The sequence below is a fragment of the Helicoverpa armigera genome, chromosome 5, assembly GCF_030705265.1.
Source record: "Helicoverpa armigera isolate CAAS_96S chromosome 5, ASM3070526v1, whole genome shotgun sequence".
Classification (NCBI taxonomy): domain Eukaryota; kingdom Metazoa; phylum Arthropoda; class Insecta; order Lepidoptera; family Noctuidae; genus Helicoverpa; species Helicoverpa armigera.
This window is the reverse complement of record NC_087124.1, coordinates 6,347,837-6,363,080: the sequence shown is the minus strand read 5'-3', so window position 1 is coordinate 6,363,080 and position 15,244 is coordinate 6,347,837. Positions and strand designations below refer to the sequence as shown.

At 37.1% G+C, this 15,244-nt stretch overlaps 1 protein-coding gene and 2 long non-coding RNA genes across 4 annotated transcripts; 2 read left to right on the top strand and 1 right to left on the bottom strand.

Moving 5' to 3' along the window:
• Window positions 1-595: 595 nt before the first annotated feature.
• On the bottom strand, window positions 596-10,734 carry Bel (belle). Of its 2 annotated transcripts, none has more exons than XM_049842282.2 (13): window positions 10,499-10,734; window positions 8,380-8,476; window positions 4,970-5,149; window positions 4,186-4,463; window positions 3,763-3,906; window positions 3,465-3,676; window positions 3,264-3,389; window positions 2,826-3,180; window positions 2,589-2,715; window positions 2,316-2,468; window positions 1,943-2,138; window positions 1,607-1,779; window positions 596-1,480 (listed from the first exon to the last, which is right to left on the bottom strand). In XM_049842282.2, the coding sequence occupies exons 1-13, from the start codon at window positions 10,541-10,543 to the stop codon at window positions 1,380-1,382; spliced, it is 2,187 nt and encodes a 728-aa protein (XP_049698239.1). In that variant the 5' UTR covers window positions 10,544-10,734; the 3' UTR covers window positions 596-1,379. The 2 variants fall into 2 exon arrangements, with proteins under 2 accessions (XP_049698239.1, XP_049698240.1); XM_049842283.2 differs by having other exon boundaries at window positions 4,207-4,463.
• LOC135116915 (uncharacterized) lies at window positions 6,240-9,373 on the top strand. The gene is made up of 3 exons (XR_010276488.1): window positions 6,240-6,432; window positions 7,673-7,846; window positions 8,304-9,373. It is a non-coding gene; the product is annotated as an uncharacterized LOC135116915 (long non-coding RNA).
• An 863-nt stretch (window positions 10,735-11,597) lies between the features above and the next one.
• LOC110370099 (uncharacterized) lies at window positions 11,598-12,924 on the top strand. Its single transcript, XR_002429227.3, has 2 exons — window positions 11,598-11,878; window positions 12,395-12,924. It is a non-coding gene; the product is annotated as an uncharacterized LOC110370099 (long non-coding RNA).
• Window positions 12,925-15,244: the final 2,320 nt, after the last annotated feature.

Below are 15,244 nucleotides of genomic sequence, written 5' to 3'. Positions count from 1 at the left end.
TCCGTGCCTTGCGTGCCTCACGCTCTCACACGTTTTTGCTTACCTTGCACTCTGCCATACATACATGTGACCCTAGATACTCCTGTTATGTACTTATTTTTGTTTGAATTTATTTTTGGAGTAAATGATGCGCCTTAATGCAGATAGCCGATCTGGTTAAATAAATACCTTCAATAAATTTGTACAGACCACGTTCAGTAAAGAGGTCGGCTTACGATAGTTCAAGTCGCTTTTAATTTCATTTTATGCCTAAGCTCGTCCGCGTTCCTCGAAACTACCACACAAATGGGTAGTTAGTTCCTCAGATTAGGGCTTTCAAATAGATATACATAGTATAATTACTACACAATATTGAATCAATTAGTAAGAAGTGAATATTTCTGGCAACCTTCATAAGATGACGACACGTCACAGTTTAACCGGCCCGGATTTCAATAAGCCGAACATAGCATACTTTCTAGATATTTTTAGATAACGCTATATCTGTCCAAGGTTACCGTTCAATTTACACGTTCACTGCCTTTGCTGTTTTATTTTATTGCAGTGACTAATAGAAATAAGGAGAAGGAGGCATTAAATATAAAAAGTCGAATGATTCTGTTTCTTAATTTTTATTGGTAAATTCACATTCAAATAATAGATCACGTCGAAGACAGATATTACATTATGGGATATTTCTACTGACAAAATTTAGTAATTATTTGCTATGATACTGTATCGGTACTTTTCAATTTCTAAATCTACTGCTTCATTAGCTACATCAATTTTAGAGTGCGTAAATGCTTCAAAATTCCAGTGTCATGAGTGAATCAGCTATGAGACTGTCAGAAAATAGAAAATCGAAAATACACAATTACATTGTTCACTTACGAATTCACGATACAGATCGGACATCAAAAATATTTCTATATTAATAAACTACTTTCACATAATCGTTACTAAAAAAGACAAAACGCGTGCGAGTCACGACGCGCGTGACGCAAACGATACATGTGATCAAAATTTAATCTAATCGATTACTTCCATTAATGATCGCGAACTACCATTATCGCGGAATATATTCACAGACATTTGTTAAGCATGCCCATGGTGATAGTATGAAGTTAAGAAACAAGGCACGTCCGCGCTCGCGGGCATGCACCTGAGATTCAGCGCCCGCGGCCGGCCGCGCCGACACCTCTCTGTCGCACCGCTCTCTTCTATTGTACAAACATTACCGTATTAAATAGTCACAGGTCAATTTCAGTCCAACTATCAGTTTACGAATTAAAATAAAATATATTAATCTAGAACGTTTCACATCGCTTAAGTTACGAATGAGGGGGTCGAGTACGGGGGTCGCGTGCGGTGCGAGGTCTGCGGGCGGTGCGTGGGGACGCTTACGAGTCCCACCAGTCGGGGCCGCCGCTGCTGCCGCCGCCGCCGCCGCCGTACGACCCGCCGTAGTTGCCGCCGTACGACCCGCCGCCGTACCCGAATCCTGAAATGCATAAAATAAACACCGTGAGTGGCATGACTTCATGAGACATTAACGTATTTTGATTTTAATTTCGGATATGCCGCTTTATGGAGGCAAAATCTTGCGTTGAGAACAAAATGTACTGACCAGAGCCAATAGTAGAGGGCCCTGCGGACCGTGGAGTCTGGCGTGGCTGTGTACGGAAGTCCCTCGCGCCAAACCCGCTGCCGCTGCCTCCGAACCGTCCGCCGCCCGACCGGCTGCCGGTGCGCCGGCCGCCGCCGCCCAGCCGCCCGTCTGCTGCCGTGCTCGTCAGCCAGCTGTAACGGATATACATTTTATTAAAGGATACCACTATAAACAAACAACATAGTCAGGATAATCATATAATGATATAATTCATCAATGGTGAAAAGTCAAAAACACATATTGTAGAAAAAAAAATCATCTGTTGCAACAATTTCAAATTACATTAGTACTTACTTAGGCACATCTTGCTTGGCCTCAACGAGGAGCTCTACGAGGTCCCGCGCGAGGCCGCGGTTGGTGTCGTTGAAGAAGGACGTGGCGACGCCCAGGTTGCCCATACGGCCGGTACGACCGATGCGGTGCACGTACTCCTCAACGTCCGACGGCAAATCAAAGTTAATCACGTGACGCACGTGCGGTATGTCCAGACCTGGGAAACAAGTGATTGTCAATTTTGCACATAGACAGCAGATATATCGGAAACCTAGAGATTTTTTGTGAAGCCAAAAATTAAGAACATGACATATGTGCTTCTTTTCTTAACTACAAAATTGGTGTTTTGTCGATTAGAAAATTAAAAATATTTTTCAAAATATAGTCGGTATACCTCTGGCCGCGACGGCTGTAGCCACAAGGATCGGGGTCTGTCCGGAGCGGAACCGGCGCAGAGCCTCCTCGCGCTCGCGCTGTGTCCGGTCACCGTGGATAGACGTCACTGGGTATCCAAGATTATCCAAGTACTCTTCCAGTTGATCAGCACCTGAATACAAGAACAAGTACAGATAAGATTGTGTGCTAAGATTAGTAAGATTAGTAATTAAATAAGAAAATGCTTTTTCAGGTTTGCTTTCGCACATTCCCTGTTCATCAATTAATTTACCTTTCTTGGTTTCGACGAACACAAGAATAAGCTGATCCTCTTCAGGGCGCGCACGCTGCAGCAAGTTGGAAGCATTCAGCAAGTCCAACAAGAAAGAACGCTTGTCCATTTCCTCCACCCATACCACCTGGGAAATGAGGTTTATTTTGAAACCATATGAAAAACATTTAAGATTTATTTTAATTTGTGAATCATTTATATTCAATTTATGAAAGTTTTATTTATTGTATTATTTACCTTCTGTGTGATATTCTCGGATGTGGAACCAACGCGTCCAACAGCAAGGAAAACGTAATTATACAAGAAATCCTGTGCTAACACCTGGATTTGTTTTGGGAAAGTCGCAGAGAACATGAGCGTCTGGCGCTCGCCAGTCTTTGGCATCGTGTGGCTCTCGACGATCTTGCGGATCTGGGGTTCGAAACCCATGTCAAGCATTCTGTCGGCCTCGTCGAGCACGAGGTGCCGGCAGTGGTCCAGCGCCACGCGGCCGCGGGCCAGCATGTCCACCAGCCGGCCCGGCGTCGCCACCAGCAGGTGGCAGCCGCGCTCCAGCTCGCGGAACTGTTCGTGTATCGGGGAACCGCCGTACCTGCACACCAATATGAGCATTACTACTCTATTTCACACACAATTTACGTTCAGTACTCTTTGTATGATATTAGAAATACTCACACGACACATGGTCGCACACGGGAGCGGTAGGCGAATTTTCTAGCCTCATCAAAAATCTGTGTAGCGAGCTCGCGCGTCGGGGCCAACACCAAACCCAGAGGGTATTGCTTGCGCCGGATGTGCGGTCTGTTAAAAAAATAACATTTGTCAATTAATCAATTTTGTGAAATAGAATGTAACAAATTGGCAAGTGATACTCACCCCATATGTTTGACAGGCCCAGCTTCGTACATCTGATTGAGGATGGGCACAAGGAATGCGGCCGTCTTGCCTGAACCAGTCTGTGCGCACGCCATGACATCTCTTCTGCCCAGGACTATCGGGATTGCATACTTCTGGACCGGCGTCGGCTTGTCGTAGCGAGCGGAGGCTATATTCTGGCGCATTATTTCCGTCAGGTTAACATCCTCAAACTGTAAACAATCATTCAAAATCAATAAGTAGCTATGACATTAAGGATTCATTTTACTTAGTACATCTTGTATGTGAAGTTACGCACGCTGGTAATGAAGTCTGGGACGCGATCGCCGCTGGCCTCAACGGGAATATCCTCGTATTTGGAGAAGTTAATTCCTGTGTTGCCAGTGCCAAACAGCTCCAACTCCTGCCGCTCGTCGCGAGGTAGCGGGATCGTCCAATCATTCTGTAACAATTGTTGTTGAAGTTAATTTGTCCATCATGCGCATATCTAACCTAAGTCAGATGGGTAACAATTTTAGGGCGAGTTACTGAAGCATAATACTTAAGTAGCAAATTATTTGAGCTGATATTATATAGCCATGAGTGCTGTCAAAGCAAAGCTTTTTCATTGTGCCTCATTTTTGTGCATCACGTCCTTTCTTCATGCGATTGTAACGGCAATATCTAGCGGAAATAATTGTTGCAACCCGCCCAATTCATAGGTAATAAAAGTTAGACTGACTGAATTGCTTTCATGTCCAACCTCGTCCCTGCGGTTGCTCGTGAGGCGTACATCATCGGAGTGCCAGCGCGAGTTGCTGCGCTCCTCAGCGCGCGGCTCGGGCTCCTTCCAGCGGTCGTTGCGCGGCGGCGGCGGCTCGTTGAACTCGCGCACGTCGCGGCTGCTGGCGCCGCCCGCGCCGCTGGCCGCGCGTCCGCCGCCCGACGCGCCCCAGCGCTCAGACGACTCCGACCAGCGCTGAGGCTCTGAGTCGCCATTTTGATATCCTGAATCACGACCTACACCAAAACAAAGTATTCATCAAAACGTTAGGCTTTGGACTTTATTGACTGCACACATATTATACCAAAAATCTTATGAACAATGACATCACAAACTCGAGGCGAATCTGCATTAGTCACGCCGCCGAGTCTGCGTATGATATTCAAATTAGCAAACTGTTAACGATTGGATGATTTTCTTCTCATCAATTGATCAAGAACGTTCTTGACGTAGGGTACACTTGTATGTCTCGTTGACGATTCAGAAAGCCGAGTGTAAAATACATCACCTTTCAACCAAAGGTATTGCCCATTATAGTATAAAACGATGTAAAATATGATCTCCAGTACTTCTAATAAACGTGAACATAGTGTTTGGTATTTTACAAGTTATCGACTTAGATGCGAATACCAATCAATACATTGATAACAACGGACGCTGATAAGATGTTAGATAAGTGTTAGTCTAGAGTTGACTGTCGACTGTCTATGAGAGACTTGTAGTAAGAGACATGTGGACATACCGCGGTCCCTGCGCGGGTATCGCGAGTCGTTGCCGCGATCGTATTCACGTTCGCGGTCACGGTCGCGGTCGTCGCGCCGACCACCACGGTCGTAGGTTCTAGAGTTGCCTCCGAATGATGAACGGCCGTCCCGTTGATCGTTTGAACGGGCGTCTAAGCTTGGGCGCTTAGACTCTTCCCCTGCACAAATGAATCATGTAGTAATCTATTGAACCAGCACGAGAGTCGTCAGTCGCGTGAGGCCACGACTCTCGACCTTTAATCTTTTACTTTGATAACACTTCCGTTGAAAATGGCTCAAGTTTATATTTTCCGTGGTTAGATTCGTTTAAACTAATTTATATGCAAGATAGTACAAAACTTAGGAAGCATTCAGTATTATTATCAGCAATTTCAGACATACAGCAGCATATCAGTTAGTTATCATTTAATCATAAGCTCAAGAGACCATACCATTTTTTAATATAATGTCATACAATTTCCATGTTAATTAATATTATGAAACCCGGTGAAATACGAAATCAATGCATGATAACGTCAAACCAATGAAACGTTGAAATGTTTTCATGACTTGGGTGGCGGTACTTGTTATATTCCTGAAGAATAGTTTTAGATAATAATTATAGATAAAACTATGTATAATTATATTGCGATTTCAATGTTTTTTTTTTCTATAGCTGAAGGAAGCGTATTGACGGTAGGTCTTACCAAAAATCAATACTCAAATAGGTCAATGCTCGGGAGAGCATTATCAAACCCTAATATAAGTGGATTCCTTTACACGCGACCGATAACCTTACTTTATTCAACATTATTCTTACCTACAATACGATTTTTTTATACATAAAACCATGTAAGTAGCAGTTCTGTAATAAGATTGAATAAACGCAGTAACAATACGCTAGATAAGAAAATATTGATAAAAATCAATGTTCAAAACTTTTATCTGTATGTCCCACTTTCCAGAAATGCCTACTACAATTCAGCACAAAACTAACACCCACGTCGTACAATGTTCCTATTTCATGTATCGGAGAATAGGGACATCATATCACGTTACACTGACCCCTGCTCAACTCAGCACAAAGCTGAATTATCATAAAGGAACTATAACGATAGTCTTATTTACAGTTTTGCTTCCCAAAACCGTTCATGTTTGGATACATATTTTTGAATGAGACATTTCATTCGATTCATACCGGTACATTCACCATGCGTCATTCCGAATTGGTAGTCATGTATGTTATTTTCAGTTAGTCACGACATTTAAATGCGTATTCCTTGAGACTGCGTTGCTTACAACAGGTCATGTTCTCATAAGCAAAGCCGCAACCGTATCGCGAGAATTTTCTTGTTTTAAGCCGAATGAACGCTCCACGGCACTTACAATAAACATAAACATCAGCATACCTAGCTTCGTTAGATTACTGATTACAAGAGAATAAACAGGAGTTACAGTAAAGGTAATTTTACAACAACTTGATTTATCTTGATATCAAAGAAATGCAAAAATCACAGTCTCTTTAAAGTTCTAAAGCAAAACTTCCATGTTGATGAGAAGCTTGGAATAATGTTTGTTTTGCTACAACCATATTAACACCTCTGGTGGCATACAAGAGGTCAAATAGCGTCAGGATTTTTTTTTAATAATTCTGAAGAGCACTCTGGGACTTTGCGCATCATGATTGATTCAGATAATAAGTAGAAATCCCTGCATTTCTATTGCTTGCACCAACATTCCCAGAACAGAGTGATGACACCTGTGTTTTTTTACAATTATGTGAATGTGATTTTACTTGTACTAACATGTTACATAGTCCATTAGCTATGTTTAAAGTATTTATGAAAGGCGTTAAATTCATCACATTTTAGTACAAGTTATTACAGTACATAGACCTGATATGAAGAAATAGCAAGCGTCTAATGGCCTTTACCTGTCAAGCCATTGCAGATATTGAAATGTAATAAAGTAGCATAACTCTTTATTAGCATACTTTACCAACATAATATGTAGTGTTAAAGGACATTGGGCAGATTGGTATACCCCACCAATAGCGATGTCATATATATCATTGGATAGGCCTTTTTATGTAGAAAAACATTTACTATGACAGCTTTGCTGAAATGTTTGTCCGTTCTGAGATATAGATCAAAAACTGTGTAAAAGTTAAACTAAAGTTAACTTAATAATCTATTGATATCTCAAGTTTTTAGAGGAAAAACTAAGTTGAAATAAGTGTAAGTCTCCTGAGTCCTACCTGCTGTACCCGTTAGGGTCCATAATTGTTACTATTATTTTGCATTTGAACCTTATACTGTACTAACTGGATATTGGGCATAACAACAGACCCCACCAATAACAAAGTCATGCATATCGATGGATAGGTCTTTTTCTCTAAAAAAAAAAAAACTCAAATGCAAAATAATAGTAACAATTATGGACCCTAACGGGTACAGCAGGTAGGACTCAGGAGACTTACACTTATTTCAACTTAGTTTTTCCTCTAAAAACAGATTATAATAACTTTAGTTTAACTTTTGCACAGTTTTTGATCTATATCTCAGAACGGACAAACATTTCAGCAAAGCTGTCATAGTAAATGTTGTTCTACATAAAAAGGCCTATCCAATGATATATATGACATCGCTATTGGTGGGGTATACCAGGTCCCATATATTTGTGCCCATTGTCCTTTCATGCAGGAAACAGATCAAAGCAAAAAGCTATAAGAACTGGTGATTTATGTGATGAAAATGCAAGAACCACCTACAATGTTTGATTGAACCCTGAGTAAAAAGGATAGGATATTGAGGGTTTATTTCAATTAAAGCCATGAATGTTTTATGTATAAATATGATAACATGATTAAATTGCAGGTATGTACGTCAATTTCTATGACAATTCCTTTATTCTGCCACTAAAATATGATAAACACTCACTTGATAGCAATTGTTTATTGTGTTGTTTTAACTATAATATCACAATGGAATTGTGATCTTTACAATACAAGCATGGAATGCACTTGTAACAATAAGTACTTTTAAAATTCCACCATATCATCTTTTTGGATAGGCATGATGCATTTGATTTATACTGTTGGTGACTCACACTACAATCCATATGACCTACTTGAATAGTTATGTTTTACTTTAATGCTTACTTCACTCATTTTCAGCAAATTCTGGAAATTTAATTCATCAGAAATTCCATTTTCAATTATGTACTATGAAAAATAAAACAGAAAATCTAGCAACCTATTAGTTATAATCAATTACATGCTGTAACAATAAACTCGTACACACTACATTATCATATAATTTGCATTGTTATTAGGACAAGAGGAAGGCAGTGTGCCAAGGACATGATGCAAAGTGCACAATAATACAAGCTACTGTTGTTGCCATCTTACCTTGTGAAGGGTTGGCCTGCAACTGCCTGCGCAGATGCGGGGGGATGTAGCGGCCAGCACTCTTATTAGCCTGAGGCTGCAAGTCCAGACCAGCAAGCTGCAAGATCAAATTACATTACAACACACTGAAATGGCAATTGTGAAAGCGCTAAACAATTTTGTAGCTCCTATCGCAACCTTTAATAATTTTGTAATCGATTATTTTTTAGTCTCGCTGAATGTTGAAATTCAAGTTCATAGTATAATTAGAATAACTTGGTAGTCTAGTATTGGCAAATTGAAAATTCATGATAGGTAAATTGTTAACTAGGCGCAAAGGAGATGGCCAAATTTTCATAGAAAAAAAACCCAGATTCGACAGCAATGAAATGGTTACCAATGGGTTCCTTATGATAGACCTTTGATGGTGCCAAAAAATCCAGCCTGAAATCCATGGGGTATAGGAGCTATTTCATAATATAGTTAAAATAGGTTATGTTGAATTAATGTTTATTTTAAAGATTATTAACATCAAGGAACATAAAAAAGCAAAGTAAACTAATATTTTACAAGCCAATAGTAATAACCCCATGGTTTCCGAGTTGGCCTAGTGATTAAAAGGTCTTGTATGTAACCACTCCAGATACGATTAAGCACCGACCTTACCTACTTGGAGAGGTTTCGCAGTTATATGCAACCTTCACAACTGGCTATGAAACGTTTTTTTCAGAAATTGTCTTTGAAAATCGCGCCATGTGACATTGTCAAATATAACAAATGACTTAGCAATGCAAAACGGTCCAATCACGAGCCTGCATTCAACTTCTAATGAACATCAAACAGTAAAAGTAAACTTTTTTGTGAACTAAAATCTTGATCGAAAAAACGTTGTAAAAAGAGAACCCCATGGTTTTTAGATGATTTGAAATACTTTTTAAAATCCACAAATTATACTGAATCCAATCATACATATGAAGTTCCTGTCGACTCTGGGTGTTTTTTTGGCCATCTCCTTTGATGGCCGCACCCAGTTTGACAAAAGTTCTTTGTCTATCTCATCTACAAGTAGATACAGTTTTCAACTCTAGCTCAATGAGCTGTGATAGGTTAGGAACATTGTAACCTCTTTTAAGTGATACATTATGAAATATACAAAGACTTTAAACATGAAGTTTGTGTTATTGTGCTTTGTCTCAAATTAAAACTTAAGCTAATGTAATGTTATAATATTAAATGCATTTAAATTAAGGGTATTTAACTGATTTTACTTTCAATTTCATGTGTGCCTTATAATTCCCATAGAGGTTTAAAAATAATAATTTGTAATTTGATATGGTGAATATTTTACAGCTTTGTTATTTTATATCTGTTATATAAACCGTATAGAGTGAGATTACAGGTACAAACTTATAATTTCATTGTGTGAAGAACTAGTCATCAAATAACCTTGTGCATTGAATTGTTACACCTGATTGATAACCACAAAACTTTCCATGTCGTAAAATATACACTCAAGGCAATTTCAAGAGATCTTTTTGTTTAAATAAGCAACAGTAGTACAGTAATAGTGAAGTTGCTACATATCGCCACCCAACTATAGCAAATTAGACATGCTAACTTGACTACACAAGCATGACAAAATACTACATGATAAAGCTGCTATGAACTAAACATTCATTTAAAACTCTATAGATGATCAAATTACAGCTATCCTTTTAGATATCTCTTCATGTGCTTATTCCGGTGTAGGTACCTACATATTAATTGCGAAACCTTTTATTTCCTCCCGCCATGACACGCAAATATAGCATGACAATGACCTCACTCGTAAGTGCCTTTGGAAAACTACTGTAATAACTAAGTAGGTGTCGACACTATGTACATCATGATATTTCACAAAATCAATGAAATAGATACCATAAAAGTGGAAGAACCAAGTCGCCATGTTGGTTAATCTGAGACACGTAAAGCATTGCGATTTTAGAGATCGATGCTTTCATCAAATACAAGATCTTTTCATGAATTAGAAGCGTTTTATATTCATGGCATATATCTTTGAATGGTGCATTTAATAGCTGTATTTTCATCCAAATTTGTAAAAAATCAATACTAAGTGCATGTAGGTACATGAGGTACAGACCTGCTGCTCTAGACCTGTTCCATTTTGGTTGGTAACATTACTCATATTACTACCAAGCGGTACGTTTTTTTGGGAACTTTGCTCCAAAAATATTATACAAACACAGTCTACAATGAATTTTGCACAAACACAAATTCACAAAATCACATGAAAAGGCTTCAATTTTTCTCTCCGAAATCACTTTTCATTCGTAGTTTTTGTTCTTCACTGATTATTTAGCATCTCGCTTTAATTCTCATTCACTCACTCCCTCTCATTCGGTCAATATTTCCACATGAGAACAGAAAATTCCAATATAATTGCTTTTTGGAATTGGTTTTTTACTTTCCGTTTAATATTAATGTTATATCCAATTATTTTCATGCAGAATTTTCACATATCACGTGGATTTTAATTAAAGAAATAGTAAATAAATACATTATAGAAGACTAAAATGCTCATAGGAGTGCCATTAAGAAAGGAAATTAAATTAACTGGCAACATTTTCATCTGTAATTTTAGATGAAAACTGCTTTACCATCAGAGCACTTCCGCTTCTAATCATTTATTTTTCCAGTAGATGTCACTTTTTCTTGTCTACACACAGATTATTTCGAAATTTTAAGGCTCGGAGCACATGCGGAGCACTACCTGGAAATAAATAAATATTTTACCAAGATTTTGCAGATTTACCAGATGTGTATATTTTTAATTTCTAATGTCGTTATCTATTTGCCAAATTGAAGAAAAATAAAAACAGGAACAGCAACATGAGCTATATATGAAGTCACATCACCCTACTTAGCTTATATAATTTTATATTATTACACTTAAAACTATTTCAACTTATACAGAGTTACAGAGCATGATTCTGATTAACATCATGAAGAGCATAGTAAAATCATATTTTTTGAAAAAAATATGTACTGAGTTTTGACTTAATACTCAATAACCTCCATGTGCACTAAAAGAAATATGTGGCAAAAGTAACAAAGAAGTTTATTTTCTAAATATTTACTATGGATAATAACAATTATGAAAAATGTATTAACACTTTCTTTAAAAATACTTCATAATAGCTGGGCCAAGATTTTGATATCTCTGTTTGTCTGTACGGGGGATTAGTCAGTCATACATTTACAAGAACTTCCACACCTATATTTTTAACACTAAATATTTATTCGTATATCGATAAAATCGTTTTTATTAGGATATAGTTATTAAGTAAAATACCTCTGGGATAGATATTTATTTTTTGTAATGTAAGATAATTAGGAATGAGATTAAAGGACTGGGTTCTATGACATTTTAACACTTAATATTTCTATTTGATTGACATGTAAAAAATTCTAGTAAACAAAACAAATATTTTCTTTCTTTATTATTTTTATCTTCTTGCATGTAAGTTCTATTGCCATTGCTTATTTTGTAGCATATGTATTGCACAATTTTGTAGAAACCCCATATCTCTGGCTACAGAATATAAACGTGGATTGTTAAAATAATATAATGGGTCATTTAAAAAAGTTCAGTAATCTACCTTTACATAAGTATTTAGAGGTCCATATCTATTCTAATTTGTGTACCAATTGCATACTTATACACTTACTTCTAAACATGTTAGTTCGTATGAATATTCAGTACATAGTTGTAACAAATAAAAGCAAACTTGCTAACAGAACAAATATACAAATAACCTCAGCCCTGATTAAGATTTTTATGATAAGTCCAATGTATATTCCTACAAAAATCCTTTATTTTTCTTTAATCTCAACAGACTAATTTCAATAGGTTCAGGTGTTTTTCTTGCAGTTCGAGTTTGAATTTTCCTACAAAGTACTTAATCTTGACTTGTTTTATTAAATTCTGATGCAATAAGTACACATGTGTGTAACGTAAAGTGCATTGTTATTTCAGCATGGAAACAACATCTCATATGCCTCCGCAGCCACGCGAGCGGCAGCCACCTCCGGAGCCCCGGGTACGTCAGCCTCCACCACCACCACGGCGTGCAACCGCGCAGCCTCCACCCCAGCCGAGAGAGCGCCACGCGCCCCCTGCGCCCCGGGAGAGGATACCACCACCTCCTCCAAAACACTGAACCCAGATCTCGACAACTATGTAGAAATATCAGGGAATGCTTTTGACATTAGAAATTAATAGTGGGCTCATACTATTATATATTTTTTTTTCAGTCTATGATAACCCAAATAATCCAAAGCATTTCCTGGTGTAACTGCTCATTAATGTTTTATTGTCTTTCTTACTAAGGATATTATGAGTAATATGATCCATGTGTTATGTATGACTCATACTAGGATAATGCAGCTGTTGTTGATAAAGAAATCAGCAGGATATATTTTGCTGATGTTTGTGTGAACAAGAATTATTGTACAACTGTTTTATACACATATATTTTGTACTTTTTTATTAAAATGTTTATAAGACTTTGGCTTTATAGATACCCAAGAGTAAAATAATATACCAACTATAATGTGATTAGCCACTTTTTCTTATAATTATCTGTATCTGTCATACCTTGCTGAGAGCTTCGCAACATTTTTTTGTTTGGGGAATAACCTATTTCAATAATTATATTTTTCGGTTGAGGATATTTACCTAAAATCTTGGTCAATTTCCTGTAACTTTTTTTGGTATAAATAAGAGACGAATACCTACACAGGGTTTTTACATTATAAATGAATCATGATAATAACCACGAGCAATAATTTTAGTAGAATGATGTTAGCTGTGTCAGATAATATATTTCAACACTAATGTAGCAGACACTTGCGTGGGCGAAGGATGTTCATAATCTAAACGTGATAACTTTAAAAATCCTCAGTTTGTTCGCTTCTCTCTGAATATTAGGTACCTAGTTAGTGACAAACAAACTTAGAAAAATGTATCGTCGATTGTTCCTGATGTTAATTTTGTTTGTGTGCGTTGTGTTTTGTCGCCCGAATGTTGCGCGGCAGGAAAAAGTTCTCATGAATCCACAAGCAGCTATGCGATTCTGTAACAAACACATCACCGATGCTAACAACGACGACTTCACAGATGTCGCATCGTAGACATCGCTTTTAAAAACAACGTTGATAAAAACCGTATTCGCTAAGCAAAAAAACTCGTCGACGATCTGACGAACAACGATGAAAGCTAGGATGTTTACAGTGTTGCCAAATTTCTTTTAAAGCAATTTAAAGTATAATCGAGAAAATCTCGACTAACGTTTTTTGGCGTTATTTCGACATTTTAAATCAATATAAATGCATAATATGTTTGTATAAAACACATTCTATTCGTTATGCAACGAATATTTAATTAATTATATCATTTTCGATATAGAAAATAATGACTCAAATCTTTGACATTTGTTATAATATAGGTTATGTAGTATAATATTGTATGTAGTCTGTGTCATTTCAAAACTTTTCAAAACCAAAACAAACATTTTGCTCATAACTGGATTATATCTTTATTTGTCTAAATACGAGATTTCAAAGCTCCAAATGGCTTTAAGCGGTCAAGTGGACTTTAAAAAAAGTTGTACCCCTAACCAACGGCATTCTACTTGTCCTGTGTTTTAGTTGTGTGCGTTCGCGCAGCGGAATGTTGTTGAATTTAAAGATTTTAATTATGCAGATAATTAGTGTAAGACGTCCTATAATTGTGTATGGTAAATAAAAATTTGTGCATGCAGCCATTGTGGAGAAATTTACCAAAAACAGATTCCGCTGGGCGAACGTTGGCAAACGTTGTCCTGGCGGAACTTTTTTTAATCCATAGACTTTAGAAGAAAAGAGATGTGTCCGAAAATTAGTGTGTATTTGTGTATAATTGATTATGTATGAATGAAATCAGTGCATGCATAAACTTCGGAGAAATTCAAGTTTCCGCTACGCGAACGTTTGGCCATTAGCTAGTTTTCATATAAAGCGCTTACATAGAGAGCTGTAGATTTTTACGTACGTTGTTTTGAATTTGTTTATATTTGTTTAAAAAACAGATTTAGAAAAAGTCGTAGGGTTTAAAAGATAAAAATATAAACGTAAAATACACTTATTAGGTCTTAGTTCTTAAAGTATGCAGTTTGGGGTCTAGATTTTCACGTTTACACAAACCTTGTAAGTGTCTCCAACATGTTGCCAAGTATCAATGATATTCCGTTAGTAATTAAAAAGTTATAGGATATTTTACCATGAACAGATCACTGTTTACAAAGCAGTCGAGTATCACGACGTTCTAAAGTAATTGCATGGTAAAATGTATGCCAATAATTAGTTTAATCATTCAACTATTCACTTGCAAAATTTCATGTCATTAAATTCAGTAATTAAAGAAAGACAATTATAATACTGACGGAGCATCGAAACCCTACATAATCCGACCAAGTTCGGATAGGTACAAAAAAGCGGCCGTGCCATATGTCTAAGCAACGTTCTTAACTTGGAAGGTTAGTATATTTATTAATATGGTACAGTTGCGTACACAAGCGTTAGGAAAAAATAAAACAATTGCATTTCTTGAATGAAAAATATTTTTTAAATAATAATGCCACTATCTACGACATTTTAGTTAAAATACGTAACGTTTATTAACGTTATTTTTAATCACGTTGTCAAGTAATTTATGTAAGTAATAATAATAAAAATATTTTTGTACACGGATATCTAAATAGAGAAGTACTTGTTAATTGAAGATTTATTTTTATCGTAGAAGTGGCATTATTATTAAAAGAATATTTTTAAATCAAGAAATACAATT

Coding starts and splice junctions, on each gene's coding strand:
- Bel (XM_049842282.2), bottom strand. CDS start 10,543: ATGAGTAATGTTACCAACCAAAATGGAACAGGTCTAGAGCAGCAG. Junction 8,477..10,498: donor GAACAGGTCTAGAGCAGCAG/GTCTGTACCTCA, acceptor TTGATCTTGCAG/CTTGCTGGTCTGGACTTGCA. Junction 3,181..3,263: donor CGTGTGCGACCATGTGTCGT/GTGAGTATTTCT, acceptor ATTGGTGTGCAG/GTACGGCGGTTCCCCGATAC.